Below are 19,103 nucleotides of genomic sequence, written 5' to 3'. Positions count from 1 at the left end.
CATTATCACACACTATTTAGTGTTTTTGCACCCCATCATTGTGAAGTATTGTTTGTTTTGTGACACACTTCTAGTTGGAGCTCTGTTTTTCCTGTAATTTAATCCTCCCGTGTGTGATGGTGAGACAGGCAAAAACTAACAACACCTATTCCCTGCCTGCCTCACTAACAACGCCTTTTGCCTATTCCCTGCCTGTACTTCAGCCTGTTATCAACCTATTGCCTGATCTCCCGGACGACGTTACTAGCCTTTTCCCTGCCTGTACTGTTGTTTAGTTTGGACCCCCTGTGTATGACCTTCTGCCTGCCCCTGGACCCAGCTACCTGCCTCCTCCTGTGGTTCTTTAATAATAAACACCTGCTGCACCTTGCGCTTGAAACCAGCTCTCTGTCACCCATCATGTTCATTACAACTGCCCACAGCATGATGCTGCCACCACCATGCTTCACCAAGGGAAAGCAAAGTACAGAGAGATCTGCTCCATAGCGCTCAGACACTAGGACTGGGGTAATGTTTCACCTTCTCCCAGCAACACAATGACTCCAAGCGCACATCAAAATCCACAGAAATGGTTCATTGAAGACACCTATCTTTTAGAGATTTTATTTTAATTACTTGTTATTTTTCCTCTGATCAATTGTAGAGGTATAATAAAAATGTAAGGTTATCACTAAGCAATGGACCCTGGGACAGAACTCTACTCCCTGTATATAGCCATGTTATTGTTCTACTCCCTGTATAAAGCCATGTTATTGTTCTACTCCCTGTATATAGCCATGTTATTGTTCTAATCCCTGTATATAGTCATGTTATTGTTCTAATCCCTGTATATAGCCATGTTATTGTTCCACTCCCTGTATATAGCCATGTTATTGTTCTAATCCCTGTATATAGCCATGTTATTGTTCTAATCCCTGTATATAGTCATGTTATTGTTCTAATCCCTGTATATAGCCATGTTATTGTTCTACTCCCTGTATATAACCATGTTATTGTTCAACTCCCTGTATATAGCCATGTTATTGTTCTAATCCCTGTATATAGCCATGTTATTGTTCTTCTCCCTGTATATAGCCATGTTATTGTTCTACTCCCTGTATATAGCCATGTTATTGTTCTACTCCCTGTATATAGCCATGTTATTGTTCAACTCCCTGTATATAGCCATGTTATTGTTCTACTCCCTGTATATAGCCATGTTATTGTTCTACTCCCTGTATATAGCCATGTTATTGTTCAACTCCCTGTATATAGCCATGTTATTGTTCAACTCCCTGTATATAGCCATGTTATTGTTCTTCTCCCTGTATATAGCCATGTTATTGTTCTAATCCCTGTATATAGCCATGTTATTGTTCTTCTCCCTGTATATAGCCATGTTATTGTTCTACTCCCTGTATATAACCATGTTATTGTTCTACTCCCTGTATATAGCCATGTTATTGTTCTAATCCCTGTATATAGCCATGTTATTGTTCTACTCCCTGTATATAGCCATGTTATTGTTCTAATCCCTGTATATAGCCATGTTATTGTTCTTCTCCCTGTATATAGCCATGTTATTGTTCTACTCCCTGTATATAACCATGTTATTGTTCTACTCCCTGTATATAGCCATGTTATTGTTCTAATCCCTGTATATAGCCATGTTATTGTTCTACTCCCTGTATATAGCCATGTTATTGTTTCACTCCTTGTATATAGCCATGATATTTTTTACATGTTATTTATATTCCTTATTCACTGTGTATTCCTTTTTATCTTATTTTTTACCTCTGCATTGTTGGAAAAGGACCTGTAAGTAAGCCTTTCCCTGTTAGTCTACACCTGTTGTCTACAAAGCATGTTACAAATACAAATGTATTTTACTTGAACAGGAAGTAAGCTATCTGCTAAACTATTTGCACTGCATAGTTATGTTGAAGGTATGGGTGATGCCAGACATTTGTAAAGGGCGCTAGTCTAAATCTCTAGTCAGGTATTGACAGCCTGGAGGTTGTGATGTCACCTTGTCTTTGACCTAAAGACAGCAATTGCCTCCAGGAGCTATAACCTTGGCTTTAGCTCAAAGGATTAATGCTGTCAGTTCTGAAGAGCCAGAGACCTACTGGTAAACAACAGTTTGATGTAGCTACAGATTTGCCCCACAAACCAACAAAAAGCAATGAAAAGAGTTTTCTTCCTACTGTCAAAATTGTATTGGTATTTGTGGCGACTTTTCTGGGCCTTGCTGGCAAGCTGCGTGAAGGCCGCATGTTTTTAAGCCACTGGGCCACACGCAGAGCCCTGCTAAGACCCTGCAGGAGAGATAAAACGGCCTTGGTGGGGAAAAGGCGGACGCAGACCAGCGGTGTGAAACAGGATCACAGACGGCTGGAGGACAGCCCATGAGGAAGGAGGGGGTGGAAGAGGGGGAGGAAGGGGATGTGAGAGCCACCGCACCAGAAGAGAAGGATTCTGGGACAGCAATGGCTGCCAGCCATCTTCGGAGACAATCACAAGTATAGAGAAAGGGAGAGGTTATAGATACAGTATGTTCGATTGGTGTGTGCACACATGGAGTCCGCATGTAATGAGCATGGACTCCGTAACGAAGCATCCCACTGGGCACTGACGTCAATTCAACGTCTAGTTTTGATTTACATTTGGTTGAGTTGTCAACTAACGTGAATTCAACCAAACACCCTGTCATTAGATTTAGGTTAAAAGTTGGGTGAAAAAAATACGAAATTCCCTTTACACTGATGACTTTTTTCAATGTCATCACATTTCATTTTTGGTTAAAAGTACGTGGAAACAATGTTTATTCAACCCGTTTTTGCCCAGTGGGCTTGGTCAACAACATGGAACTTAGAAGAGCATCAAGTTCAATAGCCTACTGTTTTATAATTGTGTAAGTAATGTTGTCTGTGAGTCTAAAAAGGTAGCGGCCTCACATCTCAATTGCTGAAACCGAAATGTTGACAACGGCAAAGACCTTCTCGGCCACCCACTTAAAACCATCACCATCCACAGTAAACAGACGATTCACAGGGCCAGTTTGATAGGCCAAGGTAAGACCCTTTAGTCAGTAGAACACACAAACAGGAAGTGACTCAAAGCATGGTGAAATGCTATATATTTCACAATAGCTAATCCTACTATAAACCTCTTTCCTCCTACTAAATTGAAACCACCACTTATAGAAGCATGTGATGCACTACACAGTGCCAAACAGCTGTGCTTCACTGTATTATTTCATGGTGAAATATACAATGTACCTCTCCAGAGACAAGAGGGGAAAGAGAGAATGAGAGAGAGAGAGAATAAAAGAGTGAGAGAGCGCAAAAGAGATGGAGAAGGCAGAGAGATGCGAACATTGTCGAAAACACCACGGACAATGTGTTAAATTGGAAAAGGAACAAAGCCTTCAGCCTCTAAACAAAGACTAACGAAGGCGGACATGATGCTAACGAACGCATCCGCACGGCATTGGCAAATGGATCCTGAGAGGACCTATCAAACCCCTGGCACTACAGTGCCAAAGCCCACAAATGGAAGATTGGATAGAGAGCAAGGGGGAGAGAGTAGGAGAGAGGGAAATAACATCTATGAGGTGTATGTTAATAAGAGTGTGTGTGGGGGGGTTGTGTTAGCTAGGGAAGGTGGTGAGGGGCGGGACTTGCTGTTATTTTGGCATTTCTGCTCTCTTATTTATTCTGCGGCTGGTGAATTTGTTTAAACTCCAATTGGAAAAGGCTGATCAAAAAGAATGGGGCAGGCAGAGAAAGAGGGGAAAAAAAGCCCTCGCTTCCGACTTACATCAAACGCAGGCACAGCGGGTGCCAATCAACGACCAATTTTTTTTCATACATTTCTATAGTTTCTGGAGAAAGGAGCAAGAGCTTGGCCTCTGAAGTCTTTTGTTTTGATCACAAAGAAAATGGAGCCCAGAACAGTCGAGAGCTACAATATAGGTTCTCTCTTTGCAGAGTAATATAAAATGTATCACATTCCAACGTCTTTCAAGTGACACCGAGGATATGTCACAAAGATATGAAAAGTTGTGACAAAAGTACTTAAGGTCATAGGCTACATCTATTTAGTTTGTCTGTGTGTCCTTCTGAAGGATATTCTACCCATGTAATCTAGGCCTGATTAGAGAAATTGTCTACTAGGTTCAATCCAAAATGTATTGATTTTATAGAATCACCATAAGGACTATAGGTCATGTACCTGTGACCCTTATCAATCTGTGACCGTGGAATGAGTTTTACAGCTCAGAAATGTCAGCTGAACCACCAAAACTAAACATCAGCACGTCGTCAAAAGGTTGCTGTCAGTGAACTAGGGGAAGGGTTCCCAAACTTGTTTTGCATCCGGGACACCTTTCGTGATAGCAAATATATCAGGGACCCTCTCAGAATATCAGAACACAACTCCTATTTAGAGTGTGACTAAAATAGCATACAAGCAGTTTTACTATGACTTCTGCAGTGCTGGCCAGACTAATCAAGTCTCGGACCCTGAGAAAGAACATTTTACATTCTCTGGAATCAGAGAGAACATTTTGCAGTTTTAAAGCTAATTTCTTGCAATTCTACACATTTTGCCATAGGGCAGAGTAAAAGAGCTGTCACGCCCTGGCCATAGAGAGGCTTTTATTCTCTATTTTGGTTAGGCCAGGGTGTGACTAGGGTGGGCATTCTAGTCTCTTTATTTCTATGTTTTGGCCGGGTATGGTTCTCAATCAGGGACAGCTGTCTATCGTTGTCTCTGATTGGGAATCATACTTAGTCAGCCTTTTTCCCACCTGTGTTTTGTGGGTAGTTATTTTTCTGTTTAGCTGCCTGACAGAACTGTGCGCTTTAGTGTACTTTGTTATTTTGTTGCGGTGTTCAGTTCAATAAATATGAACGCCTACCACGCTACACCTTGGTCTCCTTCTTCAAACCACGAGAGTCGTGACAAGAGCTGCAGTTTTAAAGCTTAAATTACACTGCATTATGTTCAAAACAACATTTTGGGGGAATACAAGAAGAATTGAGTAGAAAAAAATGGTAAATGATGGAGTACTGTGGATACAAATATCCCCGTGAGCCTCCCATGCCCATGTTGGGCATCTAAAAGGTTAAGAACAGAAATTGTGGATGAATAATATTACATTGTATTGTACCCTCAACTTTTTCCACGCATCTCGTACAAAATTAATTCAATGGTTCTTGCTAGCAATATTCATAAAAGGGTATTAAAAAAAATATATATATATAGACATATATTGAGGTCTTGCAATAGACCCCCTGCAGTATCTCCTAAGACTCCACTTTGGGAACCCCTGAACTCGGATGCCTCATTGACTCTTAATGAAAGGTCAAGCCAGACACTACAGAAAAGCTCCAGAGGGACTTGAACCACAATGGTTTATGGGTTAATATAGCAGCAGGTCAATGTAGGGTTCATAACCCACCAATAAGACATTTTGCTCATTTAAAGGCCTAATCTGTCATTTCAACAGCCTAACACCTGCCACTTTATTTGATAAAATAAAGGAATGAGCTGAGGGAAATGTAACCACTCTCAAATTCATAGATGAATGGATCAATGGTAATGCCCTGAATGGGAAAGGGCACAGTACACACCAGGGATGTGACATTGGATAATCATCATCCAGCTCTGGCCAGACAGCTGCAGACAGTTGGCACCAGGTCACCCAGCTGGAGAGGGCATTCCTCTGTGATATGTCCCCTCACAGTGTAGCCAGTCTGATAAGAGCCAGGGATGTGCCCATCAATTGTCTGTCTGAGGGAGTTGAAGCAGTTATCAGTAGATGTTATTGATGTTGATTAACTACTATGCATGCACCTGTGTGTGCGTGTTCACTAACGTGCGTGTTTGTCCTCCTGTGAGTGCAAATTCTTCCCGTCTTTGAAATCTGTATGCCCTCTCCCTGAGGTGTAATATAATTGTCACTAGTGACAAATGCTCATGTCGTCTGATTAACAATGTCAGTGTGACACAAGATGAGCAGGAGAGATACAAATATGGGATATTTTAAGAAGTAGCAGCCTGACAAACAGCTTAGATATTCTACTGACTGAGATGTATGATAACGTCATACCTGAACATCACAATGCTCTTCAGACTCCACATTTCCTTGATATAATGTATAGCGTATCATGGTAAGTATCAAGGCTGTCATTAGCTTGCCATGGCTGCCAGTAGGATGAGACCACATTTTGAAGTCCATTTCATACCAAGCCTCTCAGTAAATCTTTACGCTGCTGGTGGTGATGCAAGAACACCTCGTGCCTCTGAATTGGTATGGAGGGGTGTAAGGTGCAGGCACACATAAAAATAGAAAGAGACAGACAACCTATTTGATTGAAAACCCAGTGTTTTGATAAGACCAAAACACATTTGGCTTCTCCACAGTGAGAGAGCATGTTTGTAGTTTTGCATCCCTGTTGTTTTTAAATGCCATCATAGATTTCAGTTGGCCTACATAAATCCCCTATGCTTTTGTTCTGGTATACTGTCTTGGGTTGAACAGCTAGTCATTAGGTTGCATGACTATCCAGAGGACACACTTGCCCTTCTGATGCTTTTAGCCTGTGAATTTACAAGCCTATTTAGTATTGGACCTTGACAGTGGACCAATGTTGAAGCAGCAACTCTGACTTGTATGGCAGCCCACTGAATAAACAATGGTTGCACTGTCGGCAGACCAATGGATGTCTGTGCATAAAATGAGTGGATGGAGAATCACCATATATGGATTTCCCTTATTAATGGCCCCAAGACCAAATAGACAACTAATTTGACAGTTGAACCATATTTAGGGGACATAAGTATTAAGGGATGTCTAATTTGTAATTATAATCTAAATAGTTACAATGATGCCAGACATTTCAGTGGTTAAACTTTTGATCTAGAGAAAATAAATAATGAGTGGATGCAGTTGGCATAGCCTAATAAATGCTGGTCCACACATCATTCGAGGTGCACTTTCTCGAGATGAGGGCGATTGACTGGCAATTAAACTCGTGCTGTGAGCTAGTATGATCAACATCAAGACTAAAACGAACCCAGTCATTATCGCGCTAATTATTTCAGACCTGATTGGATATTGATGAGATTCACGTTAAGAACTTCTTGAGATTGCCCACTGGGGAAAAAAAGTGGTTGAATCAACGTTGTTTCCACATCATTTCAACAATAACAAATGTGATGACGTTGAATCAAGGTGGAAAACTGATAGGATTTGCAAAAAGTAATTGACTAAGGAAAGGTCCTCTTTTTTTTTACCCAACTTTTAACCTAAATCCAATGACATGGTGACATTGTTTATTTCACATTGAATTCAAGTTAGTTGACAACTCAATCAACTGTAAATCAAAACTAGATGTTGAAATGGCATGCGCCTAGAAGGTGAGCTCCTTGTAGACTAATTATCTTGTAGCACGCAATAAAACAATTAAAAAATGATTGACTGCGCACACTAAAGAAAAAAAGTGTCAGTAGCTAGGATGCCTCATTGACTCTTACTGAAAGGTCAAGCCAGACACTAAAGAAAAGCTCCAGAGGGACTTGAACCACAATGGTTTAAAAGGCGCACAAAATTGACCAAGTATGCTAAAATCATGATTTTCATACCTGCTGCCCGCTACCTTCGCGCCCTCCAAATGTTTTAAGGTTGCCCTTTAATCCATCGGCGCTGCTACAATCCAGCGGTGCGTCTGTCCGCGGGCGACATCAGCACAGCCTAGATTTGTGTAGGACTGGTCCAATATTGCTTGACACAGTGATAGATATCCGAAAATTAAATCCACGCGCACACAAACGCGACACTGCTCGTTTTCTTGGAACAAATACTTGACTGTAGATTGATAGAGCACAGAAAATTATTCAGTGCTTTCTCTTCCTCTTATGCTTTCTGATAGTCAGACTATGTATTGTCCAACGTGTGAATACACTGTCAGTATTGTTTCCCAGTCTTAACGGAGTGTGATCACCCTTGAAGTGAGAGAAAATAAAATAGCATGTAAGTAATAAACTCAAAATTGAAGTGAAATTGTCCCGACTTCTGCCTCAGTTGCAGCACCAGTCTGTATTCCACTGAGTTCCATCAGAGACTGACTGCATGCACGCCGTGCGCACTAACTTATTATCATACAGACAGACACCTACCGACCGCAGCGCTCATCACAGACTCTGGAATAACCCATCATAGTGGCACACAAGGCCACTAACACCATCAATCGCCACTGGCGTAAACACACTAATAAGCCTACATTGGTCAATCACATTAAGGGACTACACAAAAATGTCTTTGCTCAGTGTTACGCAAATAAGATCAATGGGAATTTCGATTCATGACATTGAACTGCATCATGTCGTTAAATATGATTTTTGAAAGTTGTAGGAGACATGACATCATAGCCTAGGAGTAATATTTGCATTGGTCTATTAACGTGCAAGATTTAATTTAACTTTGGCAGATGTGAGCCTTAGGGGACAGTTTTGCACAAATAGATATATTGTATACCTTTTAATTGTCATGTGGGAACAGGTGTGTTTGGATATCGCAGACTTAATTAAATGAACCTCTTAAAAGGCCCAGTGCAGGCAAAAACGTGATTGTCTTGTGTATATATATATATATATATATATATATATATATATATATAAACATATATATATTTCCACACTATGAGGTTGGAATAATACTGTGAAATTGTAAATATGAGAAATTGCTCTTTGCTAAAGAAGCAATTTTGACCATTATAATTTTAAACAAAATCACAGTAAGGGACCTAATTGTTACCCAGAAACGATTTGATATTGAGATAAAAATAGCTGCACTGGACCTTTAATTCCTTGTGAACTTCAGTAGAGCTGGACTTGGACTCCAGTGCAGTGAACTATGTTGGTTTTACAGTCAGAAGTGGTGCAGCATTGCCACCATGTGGATTGTTTCAGAATAAGTTCCAAACTTCACGTTGGCAGTAAAAAAAATATATAAAAAAATCACCATACATTTAGCCTACATATCACTTCATTCAATCGTTTCATGAATGATTGCTAGACTTAGGCTTCAAGCAATAAGGTCAGATGCATTTTTAAGAGATCAGCCATACAAATTGATCAAAAAGATTTATTCTGTGGTGAAAACGTTCCAGCTACACACCCCCTCCCATTAGTTGCACAAATTGCAACATTTTCCTATAGTTAATGCACACATGGGGAAGAAAAATCAACAATGTATGACATGACAAGCATGAAATGATTGATTTGCTGTGGCAGTTCAGGGAAAAGGAATGTCTTATGAGATATACTTTTCACCAGGTCCTTTGAACTCCTTGCATTAAGACAGAAAACAACTGATAAGATTTGTCTGGAAAGAAAATCTTATAAAGTTTTAAAAGGCAATCTAGAGACGTCACCATCAAGTTCCTCTGAGTTTTGGATAGAGTGAATGTCCGGGCGCTCTTGGTTTGAAACTATTGTTCGAGCAGCTTTCTGAAAGGCATCAGCGGCTGTAGTAGTTCATCACTTTAGTGGACTCCATTTCCCAGAGGCCTCAGCATTCCTCTTTGATGTAGATTTGATCGTCTGTGTCCGACTCTATGTGCTCCAGCCTGTCAGTTTGTCCACTCATAATCTCATCTGGGGTTTTCATGAACCTGAACCACACATACACAGTGGTTAATCATTAGTTTAATCATTAGTTAACTCAAACTGGACAAGTGTATATACATTTTTTTTTTTACTTCAAATAAATATTGGGTTTTAACTAAACCCTACCATACCTGAATAAGAGTCTCTGTCCTGGCTCTTTCCTGATAATGTTCAGTTTGTAGTAGTGTCTCAGTGCTCGTGACATCTTCTCGTACGTCATATTGGTCCTGTTCTGTTACAACCAATAGAACAAGATAGAATGTTAACACAGAACTTTAAGAAAACCAGCACTGCGGGAAAATGCCTTTTCCAATCAAACACTGGGGGGTGTAGTTCGTTACCTTGTGGTTCCCCCACAGGCGAGCCAGGCCGTTGGGGTCCATGATGCGGAAGACTTTGGTCTCTGTGTCCTCCCAGCGGATGTAGTTCTCGTACCGGCTGTCTGAGAGGAGCTGGTAGACGTAGTCCCACAGCAGCCTGCAGTCTGAGAACACAAACATGTCAGAGGTGTGAGACATTTCAGACAGTACCTGTTAACTTCAACTTTAGCCACACTTCCTCCAGAGTTGGTTGAAGCCGTGAACACCACCCTCTAAGATTAACCTTTAGGAGCGTTAGTTACCTGCTATCCGTCCAATGGGCATTGCCTGTTCCTCTGGTGGCGAGACGGGCACAATGACGTGGTGGTTCCTGTAGAGCGCCTCCTCCTGCTGATGTAGAGCGTGCTGCTGGTGGTGGGCCAGTGCCAGCTGGATGTGGCCCTTCCCCTCACGCCCATTTTCATGGGGGGCCTGAAGTGGTGGCCCCCCACGACCGTGCCTGAAGTCTCCAGCGACACCTCCTCGCCCTGGGCTAAGCAGCAGGGGGTGCATGATGGCGCTGGGCATGAGCTGGATGACACGAGGGGGGGCAGCGTCCTGGCACCCGGGGCTGCCTGGGCAGGGGGCTTCGCGGGGTGTGGCACAGCGGCCGTTAGGGGCAGCCGGGGACACCGACAGAGTGTACAAGTCCTCGGGCAGGTGGTGGTTGCTGTCGGGCAGCTGGGAGGACGTCTGGAGGTGGTCCTCGGCACCAGGGCGTGGGTAGTTGGAGTCCAGGGGGGAGAGGCGGGGAGGCGAGCGGGAGCGGTGTCGGAGCTCAATGGTGGGTGGGTGCTGGGGTTGGGGCTCTGTACCACGTGGTGTTCGCCGTACCGTTTCTGCAATGAAGGGGAAAGGAGGATACCTAGTCAGTTGTACAACTGAATGCCTTCAACTGAAATGTGTCTTCCGCATTTAACCTAACCCCAACGCTCTAACTGCTAGGCTACCTGCAGCCCCTAGGATATATGTTTCCAACATATTTACATGATGTCCAGTAGATGTCACTACACACATTTACAAACTTCTTCATGTCTCAATGTATGTGGGTGGTAGATTATTAGTGATTGGTTTGGACTGCCCTCTACTGGGTAGAACATTACAACATGTTGAGTACACATTTACTTAGTGTTAACATGTGAATAGCTAGTATGCTTTGCCTCTAAGCAAGAAAGAAATATCTTTGCTTCTGCATACCAAAACTAGCATACCGAACAACAAGGAAGTCCTGAGCATCTGAATCATCTAGCCCAATCACTTCCCCTATAAAACATGTAGAGATGAGGAACTGTAGATAATCAACTCCTAGACCAAAGGTTGTTTAAATATAGAAGCATTTCCTTGTGGAGCAGGTTTCAATGCCAACACCTCTCCTCTCTCCTCCCATTTCATTCTAACCATTCCAGTGAAAGGAGTCCAAAGTGTAGCACAAAGAAGGTGAAGTCCTTCCTCTTTTCAGGTGAATAGTAAAAAGAGACTTAAACACCTCTCTCTAGAGTCTAGAGTAGACCATTGCACCACTTGTTACTTTTGTCAGATTCACTTAAAACATACTTGTGATGCTTTCTTGCAATTGTATTGCTACATGACCAACTGATTTTCTCTTATCATGTGTAATTAAATACTTGAATTGAAGCAACTGTATAAGATTGTTGAGTAACTCCTGTGAAACAGAAGTCAGATCAGTTGGGTTCTTCAGGGGAAATTACTCACGACAAATTCCCCTAGACAAGAACAGAATTGTGAAATCATTCTGGCAGAAAAGTTGGATGAATAACAAAATAATATTGTCAGGAAAGTGACACAATGGTGATGCGTTCAATATTCCACTCCACGGTGGGCCTCAAATGTTGTCTTACCCCCCCATAGGCTAATACGTTGATTTCATATTGGTCTGAGAAATGCTTTCCAATTGGACTGGCTCTCTAAGATCATGTTACAATAATGAACAGCCATCCTAAGGATATTTAACTCAATGCCACTGCATCCCCCCCCCCCCCCCCCCCCCCATTCAATGCTCTCCTGTAATCACCTCTCTCTATTCTTCCTTTTTATTTATTCGTTATTTTACCAGGTAATTTGACTGAGAACACATTCTCATTTGCAGCAACGACCTGGGGAATAGTTACAGGGGAGAGGAGGGGGATGAATGAGCCAATTGTAAACTGGGGATTATTAGGTGACCGTGATGGTTTGATGGCCAGATTGGGAATTTAGCCAGGACACCGGGGTTAACACACCTACTCTTACGATAAGTGCCATGGGATCTTTAATGACCGCAGAGAGTCAGGACACCTGTTTAACGTCCCATCCGAAAGACGGCACCCTACACAGGGCAGTGTCCCCAATCACTGTCCTGGGGCATTGGGATAATTTTTAGACCAGAGGAAAGAGTGCCTCCTACTGGCCCTCCAACACCACTTCCAGCAGCATCTGGTCTCCAATCCAGGGACTGACCAGGACCGACCCTGCTTAGCTTCAGAAGCAAGCCAGCAGTGGTATTCAGGTTGGTATGCTGCTTCCTTCAGTAAGTGCGATCTCAAGAACATCATCAGGCTGGTGTTCAGTAGGGAGAGTGAAATGTAATGTATAACCTGAACTTGTCTGAACACAGATTTACATTTGCCATTACAAAGCCTTTTGCTACAGTGTGCCCTAACGAACATCACTGACCTTCCAGTTTGTGGTGCTGGAGAGCTCCCTCTGGCAGAGGGTGGAAGGAGTTGCCGGGGAAGTAGGCGGAGGGGTAGGAGGCGTGCGGCTTCCTCTGCTTCAGGATGTGCTGCAGCAGCTCGTACAGGACGTCCCCTGCAGGATACACAGGTCAGTGGTTAGAGGTCAGATGTTACCGTATGGTGCACCCCATAGACAGGGCAGCAGCTGTCAATCAATGTCATCAAAAGGATCAGGCTCCGACCAGAGATCTTTACTGGAGTTTAAAAACATGGTCTGGACCAAACAGATGGTAAATGAAGCCAACAGACCAAGACAAGAGTCATAGTGTTGCTAATGAGTCAGCCTGCCAAGAGGCAGTTCAAGACTTGATATTATTGCCTGGCAACTTCCATAGCTCATCTGTTCTCCTACAAAGCAGCCTACTTGAGGTGGTCATGGACGTGACAGAATCCTAATGGCAAGTCTAGTCGTAAACCAACCATGTGACTCACTTTGTAGCACCTCCAAGATTCCTGTGCTAAGGCAAGGTTGATTGTGTCAGACAATATGAACAAAAGCCTGTAGTATCTTCTACAACAGAGATGGCATTAGCATAACATGGTTTATGCTCAATGTGTAAACAATTTCATTATTAGGCCACCCTGAAAGATTTAACTCGCTACCTGTATATGAAGGGCTCTGAGAAAGTATTTCCCTCAAAGAGAATCAATAGAATGGAGGGAGTTTTTTCACTTCAATTTGCGAGGCTTCCCGTCAGATCATCAAGGAAATAGTTCTCATAAAGGAAGTGAAGACGCCACAGGCACACACACTTGCACACATAAACCCCTTTCAGTTCTCACTTTCTGGCCCTGCTATTTAACACGGCACTGCAGGGGAAATTCCTGGTGTTAGCAGGTGACGGTTGAGTTTGGTTTGCACTTCCTGATCGTCCGTTTACCCAACCAGTCTCCTACTGCCTGCCCCCAACAACAAAGACAGACCGCAACGCCACTAAGGAAGCTGCTGAGTCACCTGATATTGCTCTTCCGCTTGCTTTCATCCAGCTGAGCAGATCTATAAACATATTTGACAAATATAGGCTAAAGGTCTATCAAAAGACATTCGTTGTATGCTCTAGACACATGGCCATTATCTTAGGTCAGTGTGCCATTTCTCCAAAGTCATTCCCCCTTCAAAATTCATTATTGTTAAACATGAGCACGTTGTTAGAAAAAAATGTGTTCTAATAACATAGCAACCGTTTGAATTAATAAGGGCAGTGGCGTGGGAGGTGGGCGTACCGGAGTGGGGCGACCGGTAGCGGAAGTCCTCCTTGGTGAGGAGGAGAAGGGCCTTGCCGTTCATCTGGAAACTGCCACTGGTGTTGGGACGCAGGGCAAACTCCCTCTCAGCCCAACGCAACCACTGGCCCACGTCCTCCCTGCTCCAGAACACCGGCTGCAGGCCTAGGGGGGGAGGGAGCGGGGGGGGAAATGAGAAGAAAGTGTTGGGAAGGAGGGAGACCGGGGGAAGTAAAGGAAGGAGAAAAGGGAGCGAGGGAAGAAGGAGACAGAGGTGGCAGTAAAAAGGGAAATGAGGGAAGGAGATCAAAGTAAGAGGGATTGATTCGAAGATTAGCGGAGAGGGGGGAAGAGAAGGGGGGAGGGTATGAGGGGAGATAAGCAGAATGCAGGAATGGAGGAGGTGTCGAATAAGAGTTAACTTCAGTCAGGCGTACTCACATACAGTATGTTCATTTCATATTTGCTTCATGTTTGTCAGTACTTGTGAGTTAACCTCGGTAGATTGCAAAGGAAAACCTGTGGCTTTTCTCAGTCAGTCTAAAAGGTAGATTAGTCTAATACACATGTATTTATACACTAACACATAGTGAATAAATGGCAAGGACACACTGAGGAATACCAAAGGAAACAGCTCTGACGTTTTTCACCCTGCAGGCTCTGAAATATTTCTTTCACTGCCGTGGGAACTTACGAGAGCGAAACATCTGCACTGATGGATCGCCCAAACGCATTAGTGACTGACTGCAATGAGCAATAGCCCAGGAATCAACACTCGCCACAAATGTGTGTCCGACACCATTACTTAGAAAATGATAAACTTGTTCCTTGTAACCTAAACAATAACAATGTGGTTGATTCAAACCTGGAGGTGCATTCCATTCATTCATTTAGGAAATTAACATCATAAAAAAATAAAAAGACATTACATTTTTCGTTAAACCCACACATGGACAATACAATAGTATTCAAGGGAAAACAATGGTGTGGGTGAGTGCGGGAATCAGAGAGCAGTGGATGTCTAGAAAGTAAACCGCATGTAATTCATATCAGCTAGAAAGCATTACAATGGGTTTATACGGCATATGAGTGAAGTCGTATTGTTTTTCCAGTCTTGCTCATCGTATTGCAATTGAGAGTACTAGATGTTTAGCACATAAATCATTGACAGAAAAGTCATTGTTGTTAGTCAGGAACTGTTTCTTTGTCTGTAGCAGGAGGGTATCTCTCTAGGAACAGCATTGGAGAGCCCTGATCTAGATGACTTCATTGGGTACTGGGTGGCCTATATTTACATTCATACTAGGCTCTAACCTTTAACCTGTGAACAGATTTACAGTATCGCTGTGCTTCACCTCACACACACACACACACACACACACACACACCAAACCACCAGAGCAGCATCCATCACGCGTACACCAGACAAAGGGCAGCAGTTTCTACGTCTCACTTATCACCAGGCCTCAAACACTTCCTCTTGGAATGGGACAGCTGTTATCTTTGGCCAGCGGCGCACGCAATGTCACTGTCACAGGAATAATCGGAACACGTGCGCGGTTTCAGAGCGATCGCTCCCCCCCCCCCCACCCGTCAAACAAAGGACGTTTTATACAGGGAACAATCAATATAAAAAGAAACGTCTCGTAGACTGCCAGTTTCCCATTTCCCTTCCATATTCAGATAGAGAGAAGAGACATTGGCAGGGCTTGTGGTAGACTTGTGAAGGGAAGTTCATCTAGAATATAGCGGATGGACATAACTATATAGCCAGTGAAGAACCTGATGTGTAATGGAATGTTTTATGTGGCCCATTCCATCACTACACAGGGTCTACTTACATAGTCTCCACAAACAGTCAAGCCAGAACCAGTCTGTGAAAAATACTACAGATTGTCACAGGGGCCATGCATCTGGTTGAGCTGGATTTTCAATCAGGGGCCAATTGGCCCCCGATGGGTCACATATGACAAGTAAAGAGCCCTTTTATGAGTAAAGGTGTAAATCATACAACAGTTGGATACCGGTGTTCAAGAATAACATGAGGACTACAGCCCATTGTATGTAGGGATTTTAGAATGACCCAATGAAATATGTTTTCATATCCTTTCAATCTAGATTTATTTTTCTAATGACAGCTCTAGATTTTAGATTGAACAACCGAACAATGCTATTGACTGCCATGGTGAGAACAAACACCATCAGTAAGTTACCGGTAGCACCTAACAAGAGAACAGATCTAATTACCATATGCTTAGCATCCACCAGCTGTGTCGCGTACAGTGATGCGTACAGCATGCAAGGAGGACCTGGTTGTGAGGTCACTGCAGTGGTATGTTCTCTCCAGGGCTGGATTGAGAGAGGGGAAAGAGAGAGCAAAAGAGGGAAGGCACAACGCTGCCAAAACTCCTCTGAGATCCGGCCTGCCGGACCAAGCCATCTGCACAGGGCCCAGCGGAGGAAGGAGTGGGGGAGGGAGGCCCAAACAAACGTGTCCCACAACGCACTTGGGCAGGAAGCGATCCAGCATGGGCTCCGTTTCAGCACAGGAAACTTCCTGCGGTAAGGTTAGGGAGCAACGCTGTGAGGTTTATCAACAGTCAGCAGCAAAGTAGAGAGCAGAGAGAGAGAAAAGGATAGAGCAGGGAGGGGAGGACAGAGATAGTGATGGGAACCAGAAACAATAACGGAGAAGTGGTAGAAAAAAGAAGACCAACAGGAAGAGAAACGGATATTAAGAGTCAGCAGACACAAACACACACACACACACACACACACACACACACACACACACACACACACAGAGAGACAAGCTGAGGCAGCCAGAAAAAGAGCGGGAGGAAAGAGTGACCGTGCCTCTTTGATTAGCCCTACATCTTATTCTGTCCCTCACAGGCTCAGAGAAGTCTCCCTTTTTGCCCAATCCTGTTCACATTTCAGTTGTGTAAGAACCTGCAGATTTATTGTTTCAGTGTTCATGATCAAATCAATTTCAGCCCCCGCTCTCGTTTCACCATCCGTGTCTTTGTTGGACACCATCTCGGGTTTCTGGTGTACAGTCTGTGTGTATGGGATGAAACACTCTCGAACACGACCGGCGAATCCACCCGAAAGGCCCTTGACTAAACCGTGGGCTACTAATCCTCTCTGATGACACATAATTTTCACTCTGTGGATTTGCAGGCCCCCGCACGCGCACACACACACACACACACACACAGTGATGCACGCTGTTGCCGGGGCAACTCGTAAGCGCATGGGATGAATGAAGGAGAGAACGGATGAGATCACTGGTATCTTGTTTCGTTGTTACCCTCCACAACCCCCCAACCTCTTTAACTCCTCTCTCGGCAAAACAGAACATTCAGGGGAAATATGTGTCCATTGTGTAGACCGCTAAAGGTCTGACCAGTAGTGTGTGTACAGTTTTACCTGGAATGAATAACAAAATATGTTGTGTGCATGTACATGCTGTACTGTAAATGCTATAGAAGTTTGCAAATGCTTTTGACAGCTCAGGACTTTGGTCAAAACATCAAGTACGTTTCCTCTCTCTAGTCATTCACCTCTTGAATGAGAGGCGGATATTGCTCTTTCATTCTTGATTGAAAATAGCTTTTCATCATGCAGAGTCGGAGGAAAAGGGAGGCCTTTTGACCTTGTGAGTCAGACATGGAGGGTGACACCTTACACATTTCCCCTACTCACACCCTCTCTTCTCTCATTCTCCCTGCTTCTGTCCTTCACTTCATCCCCTCCTCTCTTTCTCTCGCTCCAGGTCAATATGCAAACAACATACTTCACCTCATCAGAAACTGTGTGTTCCAAATCCAGCCAGATTGGACTTCATCCAGTCAAAACAAGCGTAAAAACAGATTACCAATCAAACGCTCGGTTATTGGGCAGGAGGTTGCGCAACCTGTTTGATAGTATGTTGCGCATTGGGGGCAAGCTGGCTCATGTACTGTAGTTTGTTTTCAATAGGTTCCCGCCTTCACTGATTCTATTTATGCTTTTTTATGAGAGAAGGCCAACCCTCTTTTAGAAAATGCAGGAACGAGTAGTACTGTACTAATGCTGTACCTCATAAGCTACACTTGTGAATCTTAAAATGCACACCTACCAGCTACCATGCTTTCCTTCTCTTTGGGTAAACAGACCACTGAACATGTACATGCTAGATAGAGGTTATTGTTCAAACAGACTACAGGGCCAGCTATGCCCTTGAATGTTTCAACTGACTGCTTTTTAAAATCTTATTGTGGACACTGGTTCTCAAATGTGAGCTTAGAGCCATAGAATAACAACCAAGAAATTAGAATAAATACAATGTTTCACATTAACAGACCCTTACAGGATTGAAGGTCACACACGCACACATACATACAGTTGAAGTCAGAAGTTTACATACACTTAGGTTGGAGTCATTGAAACTTGTTTTTCAACCACTCCACAAATGTCTTGTTAACAAACTATAGTTTTGGCAAGTCGGTTAGGACATCTACTTTGTGCAGGACACAAGTAATTTTTCCCAACAATTGTTTACTGACAGATTACTTCAATTATGATTCACTGTATCACAATTCCAGTGGGTCAGAAGTTTACATACATCAAGTTGACTGTGTCTTTCAACAGCTTGGAAAATTCCAGAAAATAATGTCATGGCTTTAGAAGCTTCTGATAGGCTAATTGACATCATTTGAGTCAATTGGAGGTGTACATGTGGATGTATTTCAAGGCCTACCTTCAAACTCAGTTCCTCTTTGCTTGACATCATGGGAAAATCTAAAGAAATCAGCCAAGACCTCAGAAGAAAGAAATGTAGACCTCCACAAGTCCGGTTCATCCTTGGGAGCAATTTCCAAACACCTGAAGGTACCACATTCATCTGTACAAATAGTACGCAAGTATAAACACCATGTGGCCACACAGCCGTCATACCGCTCAGGAAGGAGACACGTTGTCTCCTAGAGATGAACGTACGTTGGTGCGAAAAGTGCAAATCAATTCCAGAACAACGGCAAAGTGCTTTGTGAAGATGCTGGAGGAAATGGGTACAAACGTATCAATATCCACAGTAAAACGAGTCCTATATCGACATAACCTGAAAGGCCACTCAGCAAGGAAG

At 43.2% G+C, this 19,103-nt stretch overlaps 2 protein-coding genes across 9 annotated transcripts in view; both read right to left on the bottom strand.

Annotated features, from left to right (window-relative positions):
- The window catches only part of LOC110500079 (chemokine-like protein TAFA-2), a 58,268-nt gene extending 50,051 nt beyond the window's left edge, over positions 1–8,217 (bottom strand). The window contains exon 1 of the mRNA XM_021577232.3: positions 7,633–8,217. The gene's annotated coding sequence lies outside the window, so the exon portion shown is untranslated. The remainder of the gene's footprint in view (positions 1–7,632) is intronic.
- Positions 8,218–9,119: 902 nt separating this feature from the next.
- LOC110500077 (transcription factor ETV6) overlaps positions 9,120–19,103 on the bottom strand; it is a 23,478-nt gene continuing 13,494 nt past the window's right edge. For all 8 annotated transcript variants that reach the window (XM_021577228.3, XM_036957359.2, XM_021577223.3 and 5 more), the window contains exons 3-8: positions 13,976–14,140; positions 12,690–12,824; positions 10,280–10,855; positions 9,999–10,141; positions 9,789–9,889; positions 9,120–9,662 (exon numbers count right to left, since the gene is read on the bottom strand). In XM_021577228.3, the coding sequence (XP_021432903.1) occupies positions 9,560–9,662; positions 9,789–9,889; positions 9,999–10,141; positions 10,280–10,855; positions 12,690–12,824; positions 13,976–14,140 (1,223 nt within the window). In that variant the 3' untranslated portion in view covers positions 9,120–9,559. The remainder of the gene's footprint in view (positions 9,663–9,788; positions 9,890–9,998; positions 10,142–10,279; positions 10,856–12,689; positions 12,825–13,975; positions 14,141–19,103) is intronic.

Source organism: Oncorhynchus mykiss, chromosome 21 (genome assembly GCF_057628025.1).
Source record: "Oncorhynchus mykiss isolate SJ-2025 chromosome 21, ASM5762802v1, whole genome shotgun sequence".
Taxonomy (NCBI): domain Eukaryota; kingdom Metazoa; phylum Chordata; class Actinopteri; order Salmoniformes; family Salmonidae; genus Oncorhynchus; species Oncorhynchus mykiss.
The sequence above is the reverse complement of the archived record's forward strand: the minus strand, read 5'-3'. Positions and strand labels throughout refer to the sequence as shown.